The following is a 12,537-nucleotide window of genomic DNA, read 5'->3' on the forward strand; positions in this document are numbered from 1 at the left end:
CCTTTCCATTCATAAAGGCTCCCGGACGTGGAATCAAAATATTCCGATTTTTTTTTGTCCACAGTTTTGTGTAAATATAACGCCCGTTTTTCTTATATTTTCATTTATTAAATTCTAAAAATGAAAAAAAGATTAAGATTTTAAATTAAAATCGAAAAGGAGAAGGTGAAAATGTGAAGGGTTTTGTCTTATATACTTGTAAAGGTAAAATTTGCATGGACTGAAGAAGACATGTAAGCATACTTTCTCGTGGTGCAAAGGAACTACCAAAAGGAAAATTAAATTTTTCTTTGTTTTCAACATCTCCTCCCCCATGAAGACAATGATAGCAATCAGGCACGTACTCAAAGAGCCTTCAGAACTGACCCTTCCTTAAAATCTGGACTTTTCCCACAGGTTTGCATTTTTCACAAAATTCATAGTTTTTTCGTGAATTTTGCCCTGCCCGGCCTCAGAACTAATTCTCGTGCACACCCCTGACATTTAGTTTTACAAGGCTTTTTAAACTAAGGCCTTTTAACTAAACAGCAGAATTCAAGTTCGGGTCTAGAATGGAGAATTCTTCCACTGGAGAACCTATATCCATGACAAGAGACACACAAAGGACAAATTTTGTATAATAGTTCAGAATCTCAAAGGCCCAAAACTAAAGTCCCAATTTCGTTTTGAAACTGATTAATTGATAACAAACAAAATGTTTATTAGTTTAAACGAACTTACATTGGAAAACTTAATGGTTTAGACCTTACGGCCTAAGCCTTTAGGGGCCTTAGACGGTACCTTATGTGAGGTAATTCGATTCTAGGGACAACACTTTCCTTACACAGGAGTTTTCATCGGTTCTTTGGTTTCAGATTTCCAACGAATATATAAATATGGTCTCCAAAGATCTTTCGCATAACTGTTCTAATAAACATTACTCTTCCTAATATCAGTTACCACTACTGGTTCCAAATCTGGCGCCAAGTTGAGTTTACAAATACTCAAAGGTAGTCGTCCACTACTGGTTCCAAATCTGGCGCCAAGTTGAGTTTACAAATACTCAAAGGTAGTCGTCCACTACTGGTTCCAAGTCTGGCGCCAAGTTGAGTTTACAAATGCTCAAAGGCAGTCGTCCACAACTGGTTCCAAATCTGGCACCAAGTTCAGTTTACAAACACTTAAAGGTAGCCGTGTACCACCAGCTCTCACAGGTTTTCAACAGAGTCACCTGCATAAATTAAAAAAAAAAAAATAAAGAAAAAAGAGTTTATCTATTACCAACAAAAGCCTGAACAGGGTTTCATAGCCATCACTCCAGACTACCAAGGGATCTCCAGGACAAAGCCAGTATTCAGTATGACCCCATCCCCCTGTTTGTGACCAATCATCAGCAGCATCAATAACATTCTCAAATCTATGATGCCAATCAAACAGTTTTTCCCGTAAATCTTCAGATAAGTCATTTAACTCTCCAGCTCCAATACATTCATCTAATCTGTAACAATTAAGGACATTACAATTGAAAAATGAATAATTGATAACAACTGATAAATTGAAGAACAGACAACTGAAAAGATGAAGATAATAATTGATGAAATGAAAAGCAAATGAAAAAATTAAATTTAAAAAACTTGATGACTGATGACACTTAATAACTATTTAGTGACTCAAAAATGACATGACTTATTTTTTAATTTTTTTTTTAATATCCCTTTACTTCAAGTGTAGTTCCATAAAACGAATGGAAAAAAACTCACAAGACATAAGAGTGATAAAAATCCATTTTTGATGAGTCAACAGTTAAATACACTAATCACAAACATTAGTGTAATTTCATCAAAATCCTGGGGGGGGGGGGCAAAGTCGGAGCCAATTTTCCAAAATTAAGTGAAAATGACAGTCAAAACTGAAAAATGAGCCACTTGGTACAAAGAAAGTACTATAAAGGTACTTTATAGTGCTATAAGTAGTGGGGGTCCAATAGATTTCACGACACACATAGCCACGACTATTTTCTTCCTTAATGGTTTAAGATAACAAAGAAATCTAACGGTGATTGTCCAATGACGCAGGTGTTATTAATTATCTTCAAGATACAAGTGTTTGTTAAATAATGTGGAGTGTTTTTTATTTGATTGTTAATAACTTAAAAACCTAAGGATGTAGGAGGAAAGACTGTCAGGGCCCACCAATCAAGATGCAAGCGTATCTGTCACGTCGTAGTTTTTTTCTTTGATAGTTATGTTAAGTGTTTAAAAGCCTAAGGATGTACAGAAAAACCTTCAAAATCCGCCAGTCAAGATTCCTGTATTATCATGCAAGCTTAGACGTAACCAGTTTTTTCTTTCATTATTAAGTGTTTAAAATTTACTCTCCGTTTAGGCTTTGATTATTACTTGACTTTATTTTTGCTTGTCTTTGGTTTAATATAGCTCTTACTTTTCCTTGGAAAACTTCTTTTGCACAAAAAATTTTTTTTTAGTCAATTTCTCTTTGTTTTTAATTGACACACAGAAAAGCACAGTTAAGATAAAATATGTTGACAGCTGGTAACAAACTTAGAAGGTAGATGAGAAAAAGAGGAGAAATGAGAAAATAAATAACAAAAGAGACTAATATAGATAAATATGAAAAAGTAGAAACAACAACAAAAAATAGAAAAAAGATAATAAATTATAATGAGGAATGATCTTACCTTACATAAGAAAAAAGAAAAATAATAAAAGACAAAAAAAAAACAGATAAACTAAGACAACAAAAAGCCGAATCTGTTACTAAAAGCCTTTGGGATAACTCGTTTAACGTTGGATAATGTTTACCTTATGTGTATCTAGTGCAAAACAAAGTAAAACAGTTCAAAATAGGGATAATGCCTTTTTATTGACAGTGAATAGATATAAAATTATTTAACTGGATATTTCGAACATATACAGTGTTCATCATCAGCAGTAAAACTAAAAGACATGAATAAAAATAAACAAAATTTATGCCTAATAAACTAATTACATATAATTCATTACTCTTATTTTTTTCAATGCAACAGCCGATGCAAACCTCTTTAACCTTTTTGGTTCCGGTTCATTAGAATTATCTGACATATTACGTGGACAGAGGTCATAGCTCTTAGGTGAGGTGATATTTACTTTATTTGACCTCGGTAAATTATCATAAATTGACTTCAATCCAAATTCGCCTGTATCTCTGTTTATGGAATTATTCTTGAATAGAATTTTTTTAATTTCGATTGTTTCCCTGAAAGTTTGCTTTAAACCATGGTCCCTAGAAATCAAAGAATCATTTTCAAACAAAATAAAATGACTTGGAAAATTAAAGATATGCTCCGAGAGGGCTGACGTGAAATCTACAGGTTTGGTATTTTGCTTTAAAGACGATGAAATAAAATCATGATGTTGTAGCGATCTCGTTTTTAAATTCTGGTTAGTACGTCCCACATAAGAGCTTCCACAAGTACATGGGACCACAAGTACGGAAGTCCGATCCTTTCCAGAATTTAAAAAACTAGCCAAAGTATTACTACCTCTTAAAGCTACCTTTAAACCATTCTTTTGTAAAATTCTTTTAAGTTTTTCACTCAAACCTGGAACATATGGTAGAGAACAAAAAATATCTTTCTTTTCTGTTGTTTCCAGAATGTCGTCAGAACATTCTAGAAATTTTTTCCTTCTTTTCGAAAAAGTCTGGTCAATTAGCCAACCCGGATAATGGTTACTTATTAAAATCTCTTTTAACAACAATAATTCCTCCTCAATTAATTTTGGAGAACAAATTCTAAAAATGTGGTCAGTTAAAGATATGATTAAACCAATTTTTACTTGGCGAGCATGACCGGAGAAAAACGACAAAAATCTGTTGTTGTTAGTAGGTTTTCTGTAAATCTTAAACTCCAGACTATTTTCATTTTTTAAAAGAAGGACATCCAGAAAAGGAAGTTTATTATCCTCTTCTAATTCTATTGTAAATTTTAAATCCCCTCCCCAAAAATTAAGATGTTCTAAAAAAAACTTTTTAATTCCTCCACCCATAATTCCATACTGAAATTATGTCATCCATATATCTCCCCCAAAATTTGTGTTTTAAAAAATATGAATCTAACGCTATTGTTTCAATATTTTCTACAAAACAATTTGCTAATAAAGGACTAAACGGGGCCCCCATGGGTAAACCATTTACTTGTTCGAAAAAAATCCCTCTGAATTGGAAAAAAATAAGAGAACATGTTGCACAACCTAACTAAATTCATAATTACACCGACTTCCAAAACTGTTTCACCACCAATTAAGTCCAAATTTCTTAGTATCTTTCTCTCAAGAAGAATTTCTGGCTTTTACATCAATACTCGTATACATTGACACTATGTCGAAACTTGAAATTATAGAATTTGGTGGAACTGGGGCTTTATTAGTTTTAAAACAAAATTTTGGACCTTTTTATGGCACTTGGTATTAACCAAGTGACATATAGCAGTCGCCAATTCTGTCGGTCTGTCTGTCGGTCCCTGTTTTGCTACTTTAGGCACTTCCAGGTAAGCTAGGACGATGAAATTTGGCAAGCGTATCAGGGACCGGACCAGATTAAATTAGAAATAGTCGTTTTTCCGATTTGACCATCTGGGGGGGGGGGGGGAGTGGGGGCCCGGTTAATTCGCAAAAAATAGAAAAAATGAAGTATTTTTAACTTATCAGCGGGTGATTGGATCTTAATGAAATTTGATGTTTGGAATGGTATTGTGTCTCAGAGCTCTTATTTTAAATCCCGACCGGATCTGATGACATTGGGGAGAGTTGGAGGGGGAAAACCTTAAGTCCCGGTTTTGCTACTTTAGGCACTTCCAGGTAAGCTAGGACGATGAAATTTGGCAAGCGTATCAGGAACCGGACCAGATTAAATTAGAAATAGTCGTTTTCCCGATTTGACCATCTGGGGGGGGGGGGAGTAAAAAGGATACGGCATTAGACTTTACAGTCCCTACCGGCGGTGCTGATCTCCGTTTCTTGGCCCTTCAGCCAGGAAGTGCAATGGGGGGTTGGGGGCCAGCCATCCTGTGCTTTCACACACCCTTCCTGTTACAGGAAGGGGGGGGGGAGTAGGGGCCGGTTAATTCGGAAAAAATAGAAAAAATTAAGTATTTTTAACTTATGAGCGGGTGATTGGATCTTAGTGAAATTTGATGTTTGGGATAATATTGTGTCTCAGAGCTCTTATTTTAAATCCCGACTGGGTCTGATGACATTGGGGGGAGTTGGAGGGGGGAAACCTAAAATCTTGGGAAACACTTAGAGTAGAGGGATCGGGATGAAACTTGATGGGAAAAATAAGCGCAAGTCCCAGATAAATGATTGACATAATTGGAACTGTTTTGCTCTCTTTGGGGTAGTTGGGGGGGGGGAGTAATTCTTAAAAATTAGAAAAATGAGGTATTTTCAACTTACGAACGGGTGATCGGATCTCAATGAAATTTGATGTTTAGAAGGATATCGTGTCTTAGAGCTCTTATTTTAAATCCCGACCGGATCTGGTGATGGGGGCGGGGAGTTGGGAGGGGGAAACCTAAAACTTGGAAAACACTTAGAGTGGAGGGATCGGGATGAAACATGGTGGGAAAAATAAACACAAGTCCTAGATAGATGATTGACATAAACGGAACGGATCCGCTCTCTTTTGGGTAGTTGGGGGGGGGGGTATTTCAGAAAAAAAGGAGGTATTTTTAACTTACGAACGGGTGATCGGATCTCAATGAAATTTGATATTTAGAAGGATATCGTGGCTCAGAGCTCTTATTTTAAACCCGACCAGATCTGGTGACATTGGAGGGGGGGAGTTGGGAGGGAGAAACCTAAAAATTGGAAAACACTTAGAGTGGAGGGATCGGGATGAAACTTGGTGGAAAAAAAACACGAGTCCTAGATACATGATTGACATAACCACAACGGATCCGGTCTCTTTGGGGTAGTTGGGGGGGGGGGGGTTAATTCTGACAAATTAGAAAAAATGAGGTATTTTTAACTTACGAACGGGTGATTGGATCTCCATGAAATTTGATTTTTTAGAAGGATATCGTGTCTCAAAGCTCTTATTTTAAATCCTGAAGTTTGGAAACTTCCCCCTGAAGGGGAAGTTTGGGGTGGGGAGACCTAAAATGATGGGAAACGCTTAGATTGGAGGGATTGGGATGAAACTTGGTTGGAAAAATAAGCAGAAGTCTTGCATATGTGATTTACATAATTAGAACGGATCCGCTCAATTGCGGGGGAGGGGGGGGGGGGGTAATTCCGAAAAATAAGAAAAATGACGTATTTTTAACTTACGAAGGAGTGATCGGATCTTCGTGAAACTTCATATTTAGAAGGACCTCGTAACCCCGATATCTTATTTTAAATCTCAACCGGATCAAGCGTAATTGGGGGGGGGGGCAGTTGGGGGGACCGGAAATCTTAGAAAATACTTAAAGCGGTGAGATCAGGATGAAACTGGATGGGAAGAATAGAAACCTGTCTAAGATACGTGACTGACATAACTGGACCGGATCTGCTCTCTTTGGTGGAATTGGGGGGGGGGGGGTAATTTTGAAAATTGAGGTATTTGTAACTTACGAAAGGGTGACCAGATCTTAATGAAATTTGATATTTAGAAGGATCTTGTGCTTCAAAGCTCTAATTTCAAATTCCGAACAGATCCTGTGACATCCGGGGGAGTTGGAGGGGGGAACCGGAATTCTTGGAAAACATGAAAATTGGAGTATTAATATCTTACGAATAGATGATCGGATCGTAATGAAATTTGATTTTTAGAAGGAATTCATGTCTCAGAGCTCTTATTTCAAATCCCGACCAGATCTGATGACATTGGGGGGAGTTGGAGGGGGAAAACCTAAAGTCCCGGTTTTGCTACTTTAGGGAGTTCCAGGTAAGCTAGGACGATGAAATTTGGCAAGCGTATCAGGGACCGGACCAGATTAAATTAGAAATAGTCGTTTTCCCGATTTGACCATCTGGGGGGGGGGAGTGGGGGCCGGTTAATTCGGAAAAAATAGAAAAAATGAAGTATTTTTAACTTATGAACGGGTGATTGGATCTTAATGAAATTTGATGTTTGGAATGATATTGTGTCTCAGAGCCCTTATTTTAAATCCCGACTGGGTCTGATGACATTGGGGGGAGTTGGAGGGGGGAAACCTAAAATCTTGGAAAACACTTAGAGTAGAGGGATCGGGATGAAACTTGATGGGAAATATAAGCGCAAGTCCCAGATACATGATTGACATAATCGGAACTGATTTGCTCTCTTTGGGGTAGTTGGGGGGGGGGGAGTAATTCTTAAAAATTAGAAAAATTAGGTATTTTCAACTTACGAACGGGTGATCGGATCTCAATGAAATTTGATGTTTACAAGGATATCGTGTCTTAGAGCTCTTATTTTAAATCCCGACCGGATCTGGTGATGGGGGCGGGGAGTTGGGAGGGGGAAACCTAAAACTTGGAAAACACTTAGAGTGGAGGGATCGGGATGAAACATGGTGGGAAAAATAAACACAAGTCCTAGATAGATGATTGACATAAACGGAACGGATCCGCTCTCTTTTGGGTAGTTGGGGGGGGGGGGGGGGGTATTTCTGAAAAAATAAAAAATGAGGTATTTTTAACTTACGAACGGGTGATCGGATCTCAATGAAATTTGATATTTAGAAGGATATCGTGGCTCAGAGCTCTTATTTTAAACCCGACCAGATCTGGTGACATTGGGGGGGGGGGCAGTTAGGAGGGAGAAACCTAAAAATTGGAAAACACTTAGAGTGGAGGGATCGGGATGAAACTTGGTGGAAAAAAAAACACGAGTCCTAGATACATGATTGACATAACCACAACGGATCCGCTCTCTTTGGGGTAGTTGGGGGGGGGGGTTAATTCTGACAAATTAGAAAAAATGAGGTATTTTTAACTTACGAACGGGTGATTGGATCTCCATGAAATTTGATTTTTTAGAAGGATATCGATTCTCAAAGCTCTTATTTTAAATCCTGACCGGATCTGGTGACATTGGGGGAAGTTTGGGGTGGGGAGACCTAAAATGATCTTCATGAAACTTCATATTTAGAAGGACCTTGTAACTCCGATATCTTATTTTAAATCTCAACCGGATCAAGCGTAATTGGGGGGGGGGCAGTTGGGGGGACCGGAAATCTTAGAAAATACTTAAAGCGGTGAGATCAGGATGAAACTGGATGGGAAGAATAGAAACCTGTCTAAGATACGTGACTGACATAACTGGACCGGATCTGCTCTCTTTGGTGGAATTGGGGGGGGGGGGGTAATTTTGAAAATTGAGGTATTTGTAACTTACGAAAGGGTGACCAGATCTTAATGAAATTTGATATTTAGAAGGATCTTGTGCTTCATAGTTTTAATTTCGACCAGATCCTGTGACATTCGGGGGAGTTGGAGGGGGGGAACCGGAATTCTTGGAAAACATGAAAATTGGAGTATTAATATCTTACGAATAGATGATCGGATCGTAATGAAATTTGATTTTTAGAAGGAATTCATGTCTCAGAGCTCTTATTTCAAATCCCGACCAGATCTTTTGACATTGTGGGGATTTGGAGGGGGAAATCTTGGAAAAACACTTGGAGAGTAGGAATCGGGATGAAGCTTGGTGGATAGAATAAACATATGTCCTTGATACGTGATTGACAGAATCGTACTGGATTCGCTCTCTTTGGGGGAGTTGGGGGGAGGGGTTCAGTGAGTTGGCGAGTTCGGTGCTTCTGGACGTGCTAGGGCGATGAAAATTGGTAGGCGTGTCAGGGAGCTGCACAATTTGACTTGATAAAGTCGTTTCCCAGATTCGACCATCTGGGGGGCAAAAGGGAGAGGAAAAATTAGAAAAAATTAGGTATTTATAACTTACGAGTGGGTGATGGGATCTTAATGAATTTTGATATTAGAAGGACTTTGTGACTCAGAGCTCTTATTTTAAATCTTGACCGGTATTAAGCCTCTTATTTTCCTTTTTAAATCAATCTATTGATTCATAGAATTTTGTTAGAGCTCACTATATGATCTCTTGGCTCTTAGCTCTTCTCGCCTCGTCACAAGTGCCATATGAGCTCTTAGCTCTTGTTCTAATACGGACTTATGGGGTGGAGGAATTACAAAGTTTTTTAGAACATCTTAGTTTTTGGGGAGGGGATTTAAAATTTACAATAGAATTAGAAGAGGATAATAAACTTCCTTTTCTGGATGTCCTTCTTTTAAAAATGAAAATAGTCTGGATTTTAATATTTACAGAAAACCTACTAACAATAATAGATTCTTGTCGTTTTTCTCCGGTCATGCTCGCCAAGTAAAAATTGGTTTAATCATATCTTTGACTGACCACATTTTTAGAATTTGTTCTCTAAAATTAATTGAGGAGGAATTATCGTTGTTAAAAGAGATTTTAATAAGTAACCATTATCCGGGTTGGTTAATTGACCAGACTTTTTCGAAAAGAAGCTGACGATATTCTGGAAACAACAGAAAAGAAAGATATTTTTTGTTCTCTACCATATATTCCAGGTTTGAGTGAAAAACTTAAAAGAATTTTAAAAAATAATGGTTTAAAAGGTAGCTTTAAGAGATAGTAATACTTTGTCTAGTTTTTTAAATTCTGGAAAGGATCGGACTTCCGTAGAGCAACAAAGTGGGGTTTATAAAATCCCATGTACTTGTGGAAGCTCTTATGTGGGACGTACTAACCAGAATTTAAAAACGAGATTGTTACAACATCATAATTCTATTTCATCGTCTTTAAAGCAAAATACCGAACCTGAAGATTTCACGTCAGCCCTCTCGGAGCATATCTTTAATTTTCCAAATCATTTTATTTTTTTTGAAAATGTTTCTTTAATTTCTAGGGACCAAGGTTTAAAGCAAACTTTCGGGGAAACAATCAAAATTTAAAAAATTCTATTCAAGAATAATTCCATAAACAGAGATACAGGCGAATTTGGATTGAACTCAATTTATGATAATTTACTGAGGTCAAATAAAGTAAATATCACCTCACCTAAGAGCTATGACCTCTGTCCACGTAATATGTCAGATAATTCTAATGAACCGGAACCAAAGAGGTCAAAGAGATTTGCCTCGGCTGTTGCATTGAAAAAAATAAGAGCAATAAACTATATGTAATTAGTTTATTAGGTATAAATTTTGTTTATTTTTATTCATGTCTTTTAGTTTTACTGCTGATGATGAACACTGTATATGTGTTCGAAATATCCAGTTAAATAATTTTATATCTATTCACTGTCAATAAAAAGGTATCATCCCTATTTTGAACTGTTTTACTTTCGTCATGGAAAGGCAGTGTGGTCTTCGAAGTTATCTATGTGCGAAAGAAAATTGCCAATCCAGAAAAATACACCATTCCAAAAATTTTTAGCAAAGAAAAAATCAAGAAAATGAACGTCTCATTTTAATTTTTTCTAAGACATAAAAAAGAACTTGTCAGTGGCTTTCTGATATAGTCTTGTTTTTTTCTTGGAAAACAAAACCATAACTGGATGTTGCTTGGTAGACTATACATAATTTCATATGGTATTTAATTCGTTCTTGAAAAATTGGACAGCCATAATGGCTGAGAAAAATTTTGGACAGCCATACAGTGCAGCCAACAAAATAATTATAATAAATTAAAAAAAAAGAATAGATATTAGAAAATTATAAAATTGTTCCATACGAAAGTAAAGAGCAGCGATAAAAACGTAAAACTAACAGGAAATAGCATACATAATAGAAACCCATGCTTTTTAAACTGAAGCTTAACTTGTGTTTTATTGAAAGCATATTTGAATTGCTAGATGTTAATTACAAACGGTTTATTTTCCAATAATCTCTGAAAACGGTAATTCGCGCAACAAATGCACCTAAATGAACCCTCTCATTCTCAAAGAAGTATGACAAAAAATTAAAGTTTAGTGGTAAATACTGGGAAAGAAAGGGATGGGAGTAGCTAGACAGTCCTCCTTATATAGGGTATTTTCTGATCATTTTTAAAATTTAATGGGCTTTTATGTTTGTTTTTATTTCAGCAACAACTTTATCCCTTCATTTAAAGAGGATGACATTATTAAAAATAAGTTAGTTTTTTAATTTTTAGTTTGACGAAAATGAACGTAAACACAATTAGTTTTAATTTCATTTTAATCACTACTATTGAACCACTCATTGAGTCATTCTCATTGAATCACTTAAACGGGAAGGTCCAAGCATCAAATTTTTCCCTTTGAACCATTAATTGAATAACCGTAATCACTCTTGTCGAATCACTCCAACATGAAGGTTTAAACATCTAGTTTTAAGCATCCAGTTTTACTTTCTTTTTGATCACTCAGATTGAACCACTCCTTGAATCATCCTCATGTAGTCATTTGAACATGAAGGTTCAAGCATCTAGTTTTCACTTTCTTTTTAATCCCTCTAAAAGTTTTCACTTTCATTTTCAGATCCAGGAAAGCACTGATTTAATTTATTGGAAAAATTGTACGTTAAACATTATGCAATGACATTAACAATAACAATAACTCCGCAAATACTTGAAACAGTATAGGATCTTCCTCTCAAAATCATTTGGAATAAGCCCCTTCTAAAATTGAAAAATGTTGTCCAGTAAACACAATTATTTTGTGTTTCGGAACCCCCCTTACCTCATCCATCAGTAACCCACCCTCCTAAGACTTAAAAAACAGCAAATTGAAATGATGTCTCAGCAAGAGTCAATATTAATTATCGCTGTTTAACTTACACAAATTTTAAGGTCATACAGTAGGGAAAAAATTATTATTTTTATATTATTTGTTTAATTACGAATTACCTATTAAATTACGATGAAAGAAAGTTCATAAGATAAAAGAAAATTGATGAAAGGAAATCATGCTAAGAAGCCGTCGACAAAAAACGCTAGTTATAACGAAAAAAAATTTTTCTACAAAATGTGTACTTGTGAAGACTCTCACTTTCTATGTAAATCTTCTTTTCACACGCATCAAGCCTTGTCCCCCCTGACAAAATAATCTGGATACAAGTGATCCTAAAATACTTACTTTCGCCTAAAATACTGATCCAAACTACCATCAAAGCCTTTTAAATATTCATAAGATTCTTTCTCAATTTTTTCCATGATTTCAAACACCTTCTCCCAAAGTTCAGGCAACACAATGCTCCCATCCTCATCCAAAATTTCTACATTAGGTCCCACACCGCTTGATTCAAGAGATGGATCAAATGCAACGCAATTGTTCCTACTCGCCATTGTGTAAACAACATTCTCTTCTTGTCCATGGATCCACTGGGCCCCAATTTCAATCAATGAGCCTTGGAAGAAACATTTAATTGTAAATTCAATTTATATACTTTCAGAAGAATGCTTTAATAAAGGTGATGCCATGAATCTTCAAACAAGGGAGAGAAAGAAGACCTTTCTATCAAGATTTGCCTGAAGTGCCAATTGAAAAATTATAAATTCAGGTCAAAATGATTTACCTTTTCCATTTTT

General features: G+C 36.2%; 1 protein-coding gene across 1 annotated transcript in view; it reads right to left on the reverse strand.

Annotated features, from left to right (window-relative positions):
- LOC136025916 (peroxisomal N(1)-acetyl-spermine/spermidine oxidase-like) overlaps positions 1 to 12,537 on the reverse strand; it is a 52,370-nt gene that overhangs the window by 33,604 nt on the left and 6,229 nt on the right. Inside the window, exons 2-3 of the mRNA XM_065701984.1 lie at positions 12,086 to 12,356; positions 1,261 to 1,477 (exon numbers count right to left, since the gene is read on the reverse strand). Coding sequence (XP_065558056.1) covers positions 1,261 to 1,477; positions 12,086 to 12,356 — 488 coding nt within the window. The remainder of the gene's footprint in view (positions 1 to 1,260; positions 1,478 to 12,085; positions 12,357 to 12,537) is intronic.

Source organism: Artemia franciscana, chromosome 4 (genome assembly GCF_032884065.1).
Source record: "Artemia franciscana chromosome 4, ASM3288406v1, whole genome shotgun sequence".
NCBI lineage: Eukaryota > Metazoa > Arthropoda > Branchiopoda > Anostraca > Artemiidae > Artemia > Artemia franciscana.